The sequence below is a fragment of the Anticarsia gemmatalis genome, chromosome 5, assembly GCF_050436995.1.
Source record: "Anticarsia gemmatalis isolate Benzon Research Colony breed Stoneville strain chromosome 5, ilAntGemm2 primary, whole genome shotgun sequence".
In the NCBI taxonomy this organism is placed as follows: domain Eukaryota; kingdom Metazoa; phylum Arthropoda; class Insecta; order Lepidoptera; family Erebidae; genus Anticarsia; species Anticarsia gemmatalis.
The window spans coordinates 3,786,641-3,803,287 of NC_134749.1; the positions used below are offsets into that span (position 1 = coordinate 3,786,641).

The following is a 16,647-nucleotide window of genomic DNA, read 5'->3' on the forward strand; positions in this document are numbered from 1 at the left end:
AGTGTGTCCAGAATCCCCGACTATAAAGCTACGTATCCTGTTGCTTTAGAAGAAGCATCAACACTTTGCAACGATTTTGAATATCAAACTAAGTAACGAGAAATTGTTACCCTCTTCATCAAAACGACATGTTCAACTTTTGTGGATTGTGCTATCACTCCTAATTTATAATTTATTAAATATGATAAAATAAAACTGCTTAATAAATGCCATAAAAACCTTTAAGTTATTTAACACTCAACAATCTAGTGCCTAAATTAATTGTCTGAGCAATGTTTTATGCAAATAAAAAATATTTTATGATAAGGCGTTTAAGCAAAGATGATCTTTTTTCATCATTTATCATAATTCAATAAGCAACAACCTTATATTAATTTATATTTTTAAATGATCATTATTTTTTATGTACCGTAAGAGGATACGAAAAACGAAAGTAAAGGAACGTTTTATTTATATTTTAACATTAGCAACACTGAATGATAGTTGTCAAGTTAAGTGTCAAAAAGATAACATTGGTTCTGTTTACATTGTTATCAACAGAATATCGTTAAACTTTATTTATAAAAGTGAAAGTTATTAGTGCCGATAATGAATAAACAAGATTATAAATACGCTTACTCCCCGCTGTGGGGGGAACACGGGTAAGTCTTATTTATGTGCTTTGTTGAAACAATTGCAAAATATGTAAATATTGATCTTTTCCACGTCCTTACTTTAGTTTCGTTCGTAAAACTTAAATTTGAAATATATTTTGACTAGTAGATATCTAATTATTAGAAATAATAAAAAGAGTTACGCTGAGAGTATTATAAATACACTAATATGCTTGTGCTATCTAACAATGTTCCTATTGCCAATTATAATAATTTATGCGATATTTCCAAACATCGAAGTAATTTTGACGCGGCATTTTAGTTTATTTACATAATCGATTCATGTGAACCGTAAAAGTCGAGTGAACTAATTTATTTATGTTAAAATGATTACTACATTTAGTCATGCGTAAAATGCATGTAACATACTATATTTTTTACATAATATTATTTATTTAAAGTAGTGTATAGTGATGCTACTTAAATTTGCTATCTATTAATATACATAGTAGTTAAGAAGTCTAATTTACACATAAGTTATCCTACATTAAATGCAGCCTAAAAGTTATTCAAGATATTTGCACAACAACAATTATTATTTTATTTTCATAGTATTTAGGAACAAGCCACAATGTACTTCACATTTTAGTGTAATAAAAACCTCTATCTAATAAATTAATTAGCTTCTTTATAACAAAGACATTTCTTTCCATATATTTATTTATTTAAAATCTATCTAATTCTATCTTTATCTAATTTAACGAAGACTTGGTACATTCTTTCCATATATTATTATGTTAAGGTATATATTTGGAATAATAAACAACCAATTGAATACAGGTAGGTACAACTTATGTAAGAAAAAAAATGAAGTAATACGGAAACCAGTTTTTTAAATTGGTTGTATATAACTTGAAATGCTATTTATAAATGCCTTTGGGTTTTAAAAGTCAAATAAAATTACATATCTACCTACATTACATTATTATTTATAAATTCTCTGTGAAAAGTGAATTTGAAGGTGGTCCTTAGCCAAGCATTGCAATAATATTCATATCATTACACCTATAGATTTAATTTTACATACCTACATTAGAACTTTTATTCAACTTACTTATGAGATTTACATTGATAAGGGTTTTAGCATTGTCTAGGTCAGGATGATTTTATTTAATTACTTTGCACATGCAAATCCTTAGGTAATAGGCAATTGGCGGGTCCTACAAGCCAGCAAAAGACAATTTGATTTTCATTACTTACAAGTTTATGTAGCTAAAGTAGACTAGGTATCATTCTTAAATATAGTATTGCTTGGTAAGGCCTCAAGTAGGTACTTAGTAATTTCTGTCGCCCTAAAACCACATACAGGTATGCAGAAAGACACAATCACAAAAAGCAATGTCTCATAATCAGACTTCAATAGTTTACAAAAATCACATCAGAGTAAACAGGACAAAGAATTTAAGACAATAACTGGGTAGGTACATAGCTGTACTAAGCAGTTTGAATCAGAGAACAAATACAGAAAGCTTTGTCAACTAATAAGATAGCAGGCCAGTTATCATAGTGTTAATGCTAAGTGCTATACTACTGGCCGGTCGGACTGGCACTGTGATAAAAGTTTGTTTCCATTGCTTTAAAAAAATATAACAAGGTGGTTATTTTTAAAATATTAGTATATTTTTGTTGCATGTAATATCCTTTTCCTTTTATTGTATAGTATACATCATATTTTCATAAAGGTGGATATTATTAAAAAAAAAAGAAGTTGTGTACCTAACTATACTGAAAGTTTATCAGAGTTACCTTAATTTGCTAGAACAAGGTTGGATTAAGGCCAGATTTCCTGCTAGAAAAATATTTAACTTAGTCAGATATATGAGACTTTATCAAATTAATAACCCATGGTAGGTAGGTATATACGGACATTGGTGTTGAAGCTTTCGCTTATATCTTCGAAGAAATATAGAATTGCGTAAATATAGGTACAGGAATCGATGACCAATTAAAATTACACGGTCATTAAAGCATCGTAAACGTAAGAGGATAAACGTGTGCGATCGCGATATGAATAAAATCGTATCGTGTAACAATGGAGTATCGAATAACTAGTGGGGGGTGTTCAGACCGCGTGAGTGGGCGAACTAACTTGATAGCCGTGTCAGTACCGAGAGAGAGGCGCGGGCGTCGAACGCCGACTTGCCGGCCTCTAAATACCAAACATTCACCTTTGAACCATAACAAACAAAACTATACCCTATTGTCTTCTACTAAAGTTTAATATCCCGTGGTGTGAAGTGTATTACCTTTTCGTAGTGTTCGTAGTGTTGTGAAAAAAAATGAACGAAGAAAACTCGGTTTCGGATGACTTGAAGAGGCAGGCCGCTATGTTTTATAACAGCACCCAAAGGTTAGTTTATTGCGAAAACATGCGATTGTTTGCAATTACCAAAGGATGTCTATGTAGCACCTATAATTTCTCTTGGTGATTTAGTACCCTTATTACCTTGACTTAAGGTTGATTTTCGCTTGAATTTTGACAGAATTCGTTATGTGTATATAGCTATGTAGTTTGATATTAAGTTTGCAGTTGAATGTGTCGCGAAATGTTACGGTACGTTTGTCGATTCTATGAATGATAGTCTCGCTTTACTAACTTTAGAATAACTGCCGTTTCTGCAATTTGTATTATTGGTTATTTCCGAACTGTAAATACAATTTTACGTCGAAAAACTTCAAAGAATGTACTTAACATATCGCATCCCCGGTGCAATACTGTCACTTATGCAAAAATTTAGTTTTTCAGGAGAAGCATTTAAAACGTTCACACCTCACACAACAATGACTTTGTAAGATATCTATAGATTTGTTTTTTTTTTTACAAAAGTGACAGTGTTGCACCGGGAGTGCGATATGTGAAGGTAATTGAACATTAATATGCACATAATTCGTCTTTTAATTAATAGTCGTTGTTTTAATAGGCTTACATAAAGATAAATTGCCCAAGAAATGATTTATCCGTCATATTAAGAAATGTATGAGAAATATTATTGTTTGGGAGCATTGTTCATAAAGTTATGCATTATTTTAACGATAGACAGACACGATAGAATTTCTATTGTTATATTATGCACAATATGAAATATTGACATACGACATTCACAGAACGGATCTGAGTAGAAACAATAACGATACATGCATTTTATAGTGAAGATTTTGCCTTATTAGCTGCTCTTCTATAGACCAGTAGATTATGTTCACCTCTACTAGCATTGATTAAATTTACTAGAATATCACTAGATTATGTTAAAGACGCCACGTATTAAACAATTTTTCCTGACCTTCCCAATGTTTTCTGTTGTATAAAGTATAGGAAATAATATTGCTTCTTTGTTAGAAAAGTTTTAAAATCCATTCTACGGTTTCAAAAAATATAAGAAGTTGAACTTTCTTCGGGATACGCAGAGTTCAAATCTTTAGAAACCAAAGTACCTTGCATTCTTAACCTTCCGTAGTTCAATCCACCTGTTGCCTTACTTCAATGAATGACGAACAAAACTTTCGCATCCATTGATTTAAGCTTGCCGTATATTCTTCGGATACAATATTCTACAAAACAGTATCTTTCTTCATCAGTTGCTATACAATTATCTTCAATTATGGGTGCTCTATTAAACAAGACAACTAGGTATAAATAACTGCTCAACTGACGTCTTTACAGCCTGTTTTGACGTCAGTCTGACTGAACGTGAGATTTTGTACTTCTCCTATCTTTAACTGTAACATTCTCAGAAGCATTTTGATCAATGAAAATAGTGAAATGTCAATTTAACAATCACTGCGAATTATTTATTAATCAAAAGCTATAATTGAACTTGTAATAAAATCTTTTCTCTACACAAAAAATCTCGATATTTGGGTACCTCACGAGCTCACTGAAAGAAACCTAATGAACTGTGTACTCGTTTGTGATTCTTGAAGCCAAAGAATTTTTATTACATGTACATACAAACTACAATTCGAAGAAACTTTTTCCCCGACCTAATATATAGAAAAGTATGATTGAAAATGTGACAATGTATACATGTTTCTGACTGATTATGCCTGATTCTTGTTGCTAGTGATGAGATGTTTTTTGCTGAACGTGCCTGGAGCCGATAGTTACTTATGAATAATTAAATAGGTATCACACCTACATCAGATTTATTGATTGTTTCGATATTGCCTTTGACAAATGATATGCAAGCACATGTCTGAAATGTTAAGCGTTGTTTATAACCTTTATCTTTGATGTGCTATTGATAGGTATTCTATGAACATTCCGCTAATAAATATGCTGTCTGCACTTAGAATTGTTCGATTATGACGTGAAATGAAAAAAATAATAAACACTTATTTGGACTGAAACACTGTGATGAAATAAATGTATTTAAAGGAATGCAAAGTCCCCAATCACCCCTTAGTGTGGTAAAATCAAGCCACCCTGTCTTATCCCGAGAGGAGATCATTGCCTAGCAGTGGAATAGTAATGGAACTTTTTTCTTTTTAATTACACAAAACAAAGTCTTATGTCCCAACGCATTGTCAAAGTTCTTCTGCTTATTACCTACTGTCTCCTACTCTTAACAACGAAGCATCTATCTTTTTTCCTTCGGCATATAACTCCATTCTTGAATATAAAACAGTTGGATAAATCCGATCCTAACCAGATAACTCCTTTGGTACAAGTCTAGACACTCTCATGTTTAAAAGATGAATTGAATAAAGCAATGTAACATGTTATTATAGACTCCGGAATTCATTTAAAGATATAACTACCGCAAATGATGGTGATTCTATAAAAATAAATTATGTATGTGTTTTTTTCTCGTCACGCAATTAAATAACGCTCGTTACTAGATAGGACTTTAACCGGCCAGGTTTATAAAAAGTTGCTAGAATGTATCAGTAATGCAGACCCCTGCAGATTCTCGAAGGTGATTTATAGGTTTTATATTTTTTTATTCAGTCATTACTTGCGTATCGTTTTTATTATAAGTTAGCTCTTGCTTGGGATTACATCCGCGTAGAATGTTGTTCAAATTTCTGCAGCAGGTGTGTTATTCTGGTACAAGAGTTACGGCACAAGCCAAAGCAAAATTCATCAAAATCGGTTCAGTAGTTTATGCGTGAAAGTGTAACACATAGATACTTTTGATAATCTTGTAGTATTCCATGGTTATCTTTTTTCTAATTGGGAATTTTATGATAATTTTTCGCTGCTATATGTCAACCCTGCCCAGAAAAAGCCCTTGCCCAGTAGAAGGACAGTAATGCGTTAAATTTTCGTTTTTTTTTATCCTTATAATCAAAAGAGTGGAAAACCTCTCGTATCTCTGGGTATATGTTATTTAAATTGTTACTAAACTTACCTAAAGCAATATGATACACATAGCAAATAACAAACATGGTAGGTATCGCATATAATCTCGTGCGGTTTTCCTTTACTTTATTTACATTTCTTCGCTCTGAAGGTCGGTGTTAATTTATTCGGAGTCTGGAAATGTTCCATACATTTTTGTGCATAAGTAACATTATTTAATTAGCAATGCAGAATTTATCTCTTATTCATTTGTCTTTGTTTTGTTTGAAATGAAGTGATTTGACAAGGTTTTAAACTATAGTAAACAGTTGGAAAGAATATGAACAATGTTTTTTGTAAGATCATTGACGAATAAGGAGAAAATTATTAATACATCGTGCTAGAAATAAAAGTATATTATTTCTATTCTTCAAGGTATGTCATGTCAAGGCATTGTCAAGCAACAGGGTACCTCCACAGATATCTCATATTTTGTTTACAAACCAGTAGCATTGTTGGGCAAAGGTCTTCCCCAAAAACTTCCACTAATTTCTGTCTTTGGCTGTCTCACGCCAATCCTCCAAATAGGTGACCAAGACGAACACCAACGTTATCGTAGCCTATCTTTATAATCTTATAGAACAGTTTAATTATAGTACTAAGCATCGTCAGGCCCTAAGGACAAAGTAGTAGTTTATTGATTACATTAATGAATTATTTTACAACAGTACATAGAATATTAAAATAGGAAATAAAAATCTATTAATCAAATAGCGTACTAGTTCCAGTTTACCAACGTACAATATTTACTGACATTTAGGCTACCAGTACTAGAGTAAGGAAATCCTTTGTACGCCTACACATGTGACCATTGCGGTTTACACACAATAGTCAATAGGCCATACGATTGACTATCCTGTAGGGCTATATTGATCGTTCAGAGATAAGTGAATGGTAAACTATCAATGTGGTTAGGTATTATGCGATATTCGTATAAATAAAATCAAGTCAAACTTAAAACTTAAAACTTATAAATATGCAAAACGGAAAATACACTTTGTTATTAAAGTTCTCAGATGTTCACAATTTTTTTCACTTTAAAAAAACGTGATCAGGTCCTAAAGGTTAACTGTGCCTTTTTATTTAAAACGTACTAAAGGCATTTTACCTAACTTAATAAAACAAGAAACATAAGACATAATGATTGACTATCCTGCGTGTGAGCATGTGCACCTTCTACCTCTAGGAATATCGAGATAGTCTAAATATACTGCAGTCAAAATTAATCGAATAGAAAAAGTACAATCGTGTGTGTTATATGAATTATCTTTCTCTGTACAACGAGGGCACTTTTACGGTTATTCTCTATAGTAAAACGTAATAAAATAGGTTGTTATAAACAAACTACAGTTTACTCTCAACAAATAAAACTTACCCGTGGTACGTCCACAATATATTGTGTTTGAGCACGCCATAAGTGCATTCAGCATGCAATATTGAAACCGCCAGCGTCCTCTCATGTAGATGAAATAAAATATTCAGTTTACAAGCTGAGGTATTCTCAGAAAAGGGACGAGACTTCTGTCTGACTGAGGTCCGTGTTAACACACTGGTGTAAACGGGAGACACGATTTAAAGAACCTATTTTTCGTAAGTGGATTGGGTAGTTATTAACGGAAAATTATTAAACTTGTTCTTGTAAAAAGTTTAGGCTTTTTAATAATATCGTAAAAAAAATTTGTAAATACTTATTGCATATTGAAACATTTTATTAGGCAGTCACCAGTGTCGCTTCACCGTATTTCTATTCTAAAATTTGTTTTAGACGTCATTAAGAGTAACTGATTTAATTCTTAAAACTCTATTCCTGTTGATTTCAGTTTAATACGGACCTAAGTAAAGATTGAGTTTAGACTTGTGTATAAAAAGTCACGACTTTTTAGTTACCTTTGTTTTATAAATTGATAAAAAGTTTAAAGATAAAACCACGAATTATGTGTTTTGGTGTGTAGTTTAGATTTTTTGTGTGATTAAGATTGCAAACACGTGCTGTTTATTCTTAATTATAAGAATTAAAAATATGTAATTAGCAACCGAAAACCAAATCCTACTCGTATTTAACAACAGGGAAGGACTACTCGGTTCAAAGACCAGTAAACGGTATACAACAAGACTAAAAAAACTATTTTTTATTTCTATAGAACTCTATGAATCCATTAAAACCATAGAATTTAGGAGTGTAGGTGTAAAGAAAAAGAAGCATTGTCACAATCTAATAATTGACAAAAAAATAATCCGTTACTTTGCAAAGCCTACAATTATTTAAGTGGGTGTAAAAAACAGCTATAGGTTAATGTATTATAATATCTTCTCGTGTTCAGTCTATTATGATACGATAGCCATATCAAACGTATTTAGGTAATGCTAATTTGCAATTTCTGAGCATCCCTTTCTTAATTCTTGCCACGACATCTTCTAAACCACAATGATCTCTCATCATACTATTCTTAAATTTGTCATTATTTGTTCTTTGGTCTCTGACTGGCTATATGGGAAAAAGGCGTGATTTTGTATATGTATGTATGAAACCGCATGACATTTTATACTAATACCACTTCCTGGCTTCATTTGGAAAGGAACAGTGGTTTTAGTAATGTGATACTATTTCAGTTACAGTTGTTTTTTTTTATACGAAGTTCCCTGTTTCAATATTGCTTCCGTCTTTATAAAAAACGGCCGAAAAATATATAACTAAAGATGATTCTGTATAGACTTCATTCAGGTTATAAGTTCTGGTATTTTAATTGAATTTTCAATGCATTGAATGAATATTATTCTAAATATAGACTTCAATTTCATAAATGATTTCCTGATCGAACGTTTCGCTCGAAATTAAATTCTGTTTCACTTCTCGTGATTGTTTTTTTGTCCCTTTTCTTCTGCAGTGCATCGAATGCAGGCATATGAATAAAAATGTCTCAGGTGCATTGTTAGTTTGAAGTATATTTGTATACATGGACAATTTTATTATAAATACTAATAAATAAATATCTTTGGGCAACTCGCACGCGGTCATTTGATTCCAAACTAAGCAGAGCTTGTGCTATGGTGACCAAATAACTGATAAACATACTTATATATTTTTAAATACATACGTAAATAGATAAATCCGCAACCAGGCTCAGTATTCGTGCTAAAATCTCGTGTTATATCCTGAAAGTCTATGTAAAAGTTATGTGAAACTTCTATCATGATACTACACACTTCTAGAATATTCTAATGCCTTCCATATAACTATTTTAAAGATTTTGATGTAAAGCATATTGCACAAGCTGCTAATAAATAAGCTTAAAAATTTTACATAAAATTAATATATCTACCTCATTAAAAGTTACAAAATAGTTATTTATGTATCGCAGTCTTATCTGAGAGGATATTCGTTTTATTTCCTAATCCGTCGGCTTCTAATTAACAAAACATGCTTAATTTTTACCTACTTGTAGTTTAATTTTATACAAAATCATATCAAAAGCGATACTACAGTACTAGATTTCCTCTTACTATCCATTATCGACAACTGGTTAGCTGTCGACAATTTTTATATGAAAATCCAATAAACGCCTCTAGCGTGTGCCGTAGGAACTATTTTCCCAGCACATTTTAAATGTCAAATTCTCATTACTTCACGGTACCGAGTGTAGAGAATCGCGCTACATTGCATTTTTCTGCGTCTTAATCCACGAAGAAGAAATAAAGAAGATTAAGTCCTTCACCAGGATCTAATGAAATACTCTGTCAAATGTCATAAATTGCCAGTTTAATATTGGTGTAAAGATAGCCTGCAGACAGGGTTCCATTGGCATGTTCAATATTCATATAGATTTATTGATCCGATTCTAAAAAATCTATAAATACTTTTACAAACTACAGGTATTCTATTTCTATCTAACACCAACACAAGTCAATTAAGTTAAATAAAATTCTAGTTTCACCTACACGTTTTAGCTCATACATAATTACTGCGCTGAACTCCGGTCAAAATGAGGGTCAGATCGGCAATGCTTAGGTCGTCGACACCAGATCGATGTGGTTACGTCATACACATCTTACATTTTATTCGCAAGTAATGCCGACTGCTCTATATGATTATGTCGAGTGATTGTAAATGTAAGATCATATTGACTTCCTTTGTTGAATTGCCGTAACAACAACTGCTGAACAAGAAAAGTCTGAACGCTCTTGTTGGGATACCACAACTCTTCTACCCTCCTCTCCTTTTCGACAAATTTAACCCCTAAGCAGGTATAATACACAGTTGAGCATAAACGTAAGAATAGTGTAGTTGGTGCTTTTTTCAATATCAACTTTTTTCTTAAGATTCGCGTATATGAAACTTAAAATACATTCGGCTTTTTCAAGAGTTACTTTGAACTCTATATATTATGATTTCACCTTCAAAAATAGATGCCTGATCATCATACACAAATAAATTCGAACAAAAACATTGCATTCATAAACCTTACAAGTAAAACTGACGTTTAATAGAATGCAAACCAACCTCGACCTCATATAACAGGAAACGAAACCGCTTCTACTTGCAGCCTTATTATTGGTACGGCAATGACATACTGGTATAACGTTCAACGGTCTAATAATATTATACTTACTTCTGCTCGCGACTTCCTACATATTATGTGAAGAATTCATTTATGATATCTTAAAATGCGATGCCTAATCATGATGCAGTTTCCTATCCAGCCAGATATTTTTTGCAATCCTGTATAACTGTCCATAAAAATAGAGCTGAAAAGTAGGTATTGCATTTATAAAATTGTGCGTTGTTCATAAAAAAATGTATTTTCAGAGCTTGGCTATTTAATTGCTATACTTACTTTAAAAGTTTTTTTTAGTCTTGTACTCTTTTTTTCTGTCCTGAGTATGTATCTACAAATAAAATAGCTAAGTAATAGTATTCGGTAGTGCCTGAAGATAATAATATTTCCAAGTCATTTAACACGTCTGGCTAATATTGGATTTGATGCCGTTCCACAAAAATATTGTATGTACCTGCTCAATCAAAATATACGAAGATTTCAGATCAAAGTAAGTTATTACCTCTTGCTACAGGAATTTGAATCATTCATTTCACATGCAATTGTTCTATTGAATCTATTGAACCATATTATCAATATTTTTTCTTTGTTCTTTTGCTGCTGTGTGTCGTTTACGCAGTCGTGTGATTTACTTGAATAAAATAATATAAAAACAGCCATTTCTGTGACATTCTTATGTAATGTAGGAAGATATTCGAATGCATTTAAATTAAATAAAATGTCTCCAAATGCAAGACAAAGTATAGATTACATAATGCCCGGTTTCCTTTTTACATTTTTATGTCTTAATAACTTTACTTTGAAATCTTTCTTGCAGGCTTGTAGTTGTTTTATTCAAAAGATATTGCCTCCTTTTTCAATAAGGATACATTTGAATACCATCCAGATTTTACAAGTAGTCTAAAGATACATATTATTAGAAATGCGAAACTCCCACTGCTGGGCAAGGGACTCCACCCGAACAAAAGAGGGCTTAGACCGTGTTTCTTTAATTTGGTTTAAAGTTTTCCTAATAATTCGGTTTCCTAAAGCTGAAACACTTTATTTCAATTCTAACAACGATCATAGTGCTCATAATATTAGCAAAAAACAATAACTATTACTTCAGTTAGTTACGTCACGCATCAAATGTTTTATGTAGAGTTCACATAGGTCGAGTGTTGTTATGTGGTTAGTTTCTGCAATGTTTCACGTGACTCGCCGCGTATCACGTAACCACTTTATTTTATACTTGATTAAAATTCCCATGTGACTTTTTTAATAAAAACAAGCAAACTCGAATTATTATGTGGTAGGATATTCTAGACTGCAGTTCTACAAGACCATAAGCAAAATATTTGTCTCATTTCTTATTCCTTTTATATTTGGTTTATTTATAAAAAGTTAAGCTACTTAAGCTTTACTGTATACTAATGGCATTTTTATTATTTTTCCGTAGAGTGAAATAAAACTGAAACTTTGAAAATATAGTTCTATTATTTGACCTGCAAATACATAGAAAATTTTATATTCTATACTTTGCTTACAACAGTAATTTCTGCATAGACGGATGACATTCTCAAAATGCTATAAAGCAGAACTGTTGCCTATAACCGAAATAATGTTATTTTCTATTGTCGTTGTGGTCGAATCATCTTATAAGTTATGTCATATTATACACGTTAATTACCTAACAAAAGTCCATTAGTTACGCGTAATCTTTTATAACTTACAATAACTAGTTATTATATAACGTTACGATTATTCAGTTATAAGTTATAACTAGGGCTGCCAGATGGCCCGGATTTTCGGGATTGTCTCGGAATTTTGTCTTCTTCTTATCGTATGGTTAGTGGTCAAACTAGTTTCAAAGTTGTTAAAGCCGCCCGAAGGCTTTTGACGTGCTTAACGACTGTGGGACCGACTTTTTACGTGCCCTCCGAAGCACGGAGACGCCAAGTTCAAATACCACTATGCGGTCACCAATCTAAAAAATACTTGTTTTTACTCAGCTACGATGCTACGACGTTTTTTTTTGGTCATTCCTACTTGATGTAATCTCGGACGGGAAACAAAAACTCTGATTCCGTTCGTGCCCCGACAAATGTCCAGGAAATGATCAGCCTAGATCTGGCAACCCTAGTTATAACTGACTGTCTGTTATTGTAATATTGGTTAATAAACAACACATCAAAGATATTACAGAGGCCTCTTCGCGGTCGGTATTGCATCCGACTCATAATCATAAAGTCTGGATTCGATTCCGGGATCGGGCAACTATTGGGTTTTTCTAAATTAATTTCGAATATTTCTCAAAAGTAGTAAAGAATTTGGTAACCTGTCAAATAAATGGCTATAGGCTCACCTCTTATTACATGAGCCTAACATTGTTAATAACGAAACGTGGGTGTATTTTAAACACCTCTATCTAAATTTTAATGTATAACAGCAGTGATAAAATGTATGTATGACTGTTATTAAACTAATGTTTAATAAACATCGTATCAAAAATATTACGATTACAGTTATATGTATCCGTGTATTTGAATGCACAAAAAACTACTTGTAATTACAAATAGGAAGGCCGTATTACTTGTTGTAATTATCTGGGGGCACGGAAGTGCCCCCGCAAGTCGAGCAAAAAAAAGCGGCACGGCCGTAACATCCTTTTCTCGAAGCAATTCGGGCTATTTTTGACACCCCTATAATTTCGTTGTGGATAAAACAAGAAGCCTGGATTTTCAGCAACTAATCAGTCATTGTATAAACACGGTATATTTAAAATTTCAGCCAATATGAACCAGTAGTTTAAGAATTACAACTTGTTAAAATTTTGAATTTTGTCACTCACTGATTCACTGACTCACTGACTCACTGACTCACCGATCATCAATTGTCTAAGGTACTTCTAGCAGACTTAGAAGCTTAAAATTTAGAATAAAAATAGGGTTTAGTGTCTTAATCATGGGAAAAATTTAATATTTTCTAATTTCGGTCCAGTTTTCTAAATACACCAACTGCAACAATAACTTTGTAATCCCCTATAAATGTATAAGATTACAAGGTTACATTTGCGGTTAATGAATTATTATTACTGTAGAAAATAAAATGCCACCAAAAACATTCTGTAAAAACCTCAAGTCTCGCCGTAAAAAGTGGTGAGATCTATATAATACCAAGTCGATTAATCTATTTAGTCCCTACTTAAAGGACCTTCTGTCTTAAGTTATTACGTATGTTATTATCATGCCAATTTAACAAAAATACCTCTAAAACAAATTGACCGACCTGGCCATCGCATGATTTGATTATTAGTATGTATCACACTACACAGCACGACAACAAGTTAATGCTCCTGAAATATTAATGGCGAATTTGTGTTTTCTTGCGATAACCAAGTCGATCTATTTGTTTTAAAGGTATTTTTTTTTTAATTGGCATGATAATAACATACGTAATAACTTAAGACAGAAGGTCCTTTAAGTAGGGACTAAATAGATTAATCGACTTGGTATTATATAGATCTCACCACTTTTTACGGCGAGACTTGAGGTTTTTACAGAATGTTTTTGGTGGCATTTCCTTTTTATAGGCGAGTGGCTTTTGAAATATAAATTCACATTACAATTCATTACATTTTGATATGTTGTTAAATGTATCTAAGAATAGGCAAGCATTAAAATGAACGGGTTAAACTTGATATTTTGTCTACTGTCGGAATATTTGAAGTGTGCAATAAACATTGGTGTTTGTAGTTGTTGTCGAATTACAATTTTATATTAAATCGTTTTAAACCAGTGATAGCCGAGTGGTGTAAATTGTGCGTCCCCCGTAAGTGGTCGAGGGTTCGGACTCGAGGCAACACACCTTCTTCGAAGTTACACACATAACTTCGAAGAGCCATTGGTGTGTTGCCGAATTTAGAAAAAATATCAATTGCTCTAACAATGAAGGAAAATAAAATGATGCAAAGTCATTGGCCAGCTTGGTGGAATCAAGACCTCACCCCTCTCTGAAATTCGGGAAAACATGTATTTAAAAATAAACTTGTCTTATTTTCTCCATCCATCATTGGTCTATGCTCCATTAAATCTATTCATGTATACAAAGGCGATCAGTCAAAGGGTGATCTCTTTACGGTACTCGAAGACAAGGCCGACGGCCTCTCACTGTACGCACAATCGTAGTAATTGCATATGACAATTACACACCTAACAATTACAGATAATCGAGTAACAAGTAGTTATTTAAAAGTGGGACAGTAGAAACTTAAGTATAAACTATCATTCTAATAATAATGTTAGGAAAACGATCGATTTCCCGTGCAGATGACGTTTTGATAAAGTAGGAAAGAAAATGATATTAATGGCGCTTTACTTTTCAAACAAATTAACCTTATACTCATTTCCATGAGTCCTAGATTTATTGGTAATACATACATAAAATCAAGCCCCTTTCTCGTAGGAGTAGGCAGAGATCGACGAACGCCACTTGGTACGATCCTTACATACTTCTTCATCTTATTGTTAAGTATATTAAAGAAATTGAGGCCTATCACCAGTAACACCACCTTTATTTCAAAACGACAATATTGGCCAAAAGTGAGACAGAGCGTTAAAAACTTGTTTATTATTTATAGAAATAAAGCCGCAATGATATCAGCTTGACAACACTATCTAGGCATTCCAATAACGAGTTATTTACAATAATGAATACAATATTCAGACATGTCTAGCTCACCTATTCGTCGCTCGTCCAACAACTTTGTAGAGAGCTCTGTATGTATGTTAGACTAGCTGACTCACGCAACTTCGCTTGCGTCACATGAGAGAGAATGGGTCAAACTTTTCCCCGTGTTTGTAACATTTTTTACTGGTACTCTGCCCATATTGGTCGTAGCGAGATGATAGCCTTCCGCGATAAATAGACTATCTAATACTTAAATAATTTTTCAAATCGGACCAGAAGTTCCTGAGATTAGCGCGTTCAAACAAAGAAACAAACAAACAAACTCTTCAGCTTTATAATATTAGTATAGATTCGTAGCTAGCGGATGTATACAAAATACAAATTTTAGAACATGAGTGACCCACAGGCTTATGCAGCTGTCGGTGAACTATTTGATACAGCTACTTTATTTAAGTTATTTACAGAATTACTAATTACTAGCTGACCCGTGCAGCTCACGAATTTTCCTGCCATGTTTTGTTTGTTTTTCCGTTAACACCTTTCTCGTGTCTTAAATTAAATATCACAAAAATAATAAGTCGAATTGATTGCGTCGTTTTTGAGTTTTGCACTTAGCAACACTTTTGGCGTTTCATTTTTATATTATAGAAAAGATAATCTAGATAAATCTGGCAAGCCGAGGCTCTCTACTAAATTGTCGGTTTTTATCCACAAAATTGGAATAAACTAGACCGGCTACTTACTATAGATACTTTTGGACACAAACACACGTGCTCAACTTATAAATATTAATGTTATCTTTAAATACAGGTGTCGTATGACCTTCGCATTTCCTATTCATTAGACGTTTGGGTATATTAATTGGTTCCCAAATGTTTATAATGTCATAATCTGTACGATTTTCTATCAAAATATGTAAATTGTCGCATACCGTTGAAAATTTCTTATGCCCGGTTTCTGAATACATTTAGCGGAAGTTTATCTATCCAATAGCGTTAAAACTCATAAAAAGAAGACGCTATTGAATAGATAAACTACCCCTAAATGTATCTCAGATACCGGGGTTTAGAACTGTATTTTTTTTCTAGTTATTTGAATTGGATATGTTCATACCTACCTACAAATAATTTGAATGTGTTTGAGTTTTGTGTTGTGATCATTTCTAAAGCTAGACTACTCTTTTCCTGAATCTTACGTTATTATAAAGTTATTACTCAAATAAATTTTGCACACATATTACTATATTTAACCTCTCTACCTAACACACGTTTTTGTATAAAAAACCTCATAATCTACCTGACGACTAACGGCTTAGTCTCACATTAGGACTTTATTTCTTCTTTAAGATATAAAGATACCCGGTGACTCGTAATCCAGTTATTATCCTTGAAAACGTTGCTTGACAAAGACAAGCGGGTACAAGAAAATAAAG

The 16,647-nt window shown here is 32.7% G+C and overlaps 1 protein-coding gene across 2 annotated transcripts in view; it reads left to right on the plus strand.

Annotated features, from left to right (window-relative positions):
- Positions 1 to 498: 498 nt before the first annotated feature.
- MFS9 (major facilitator superfamily transporter 9) overlaps positions 499 to 16,647 on the plus strand; it is a 47,243-nt gene continuing 31,094 nt past the window's right edge. Inside the window, exon 1 of one of the 2 annotated variants that reach the window (XM_076114146.1) lies at positions 499 to 641. In XM_076114146.1, coding sequence (XP_075970261.1) covers positions 589 to 641 — 53 coding nt within the window. In that variant the 5' untranslated portion in view covers positions 499 to 588. Of the gene's footprint in view, positions 642 to 2,742; positions 3,004 to 16,647 lie in introns of those variants that run through there. The other variant, XM_076114145.1, reaches the window with a different exon arrangement.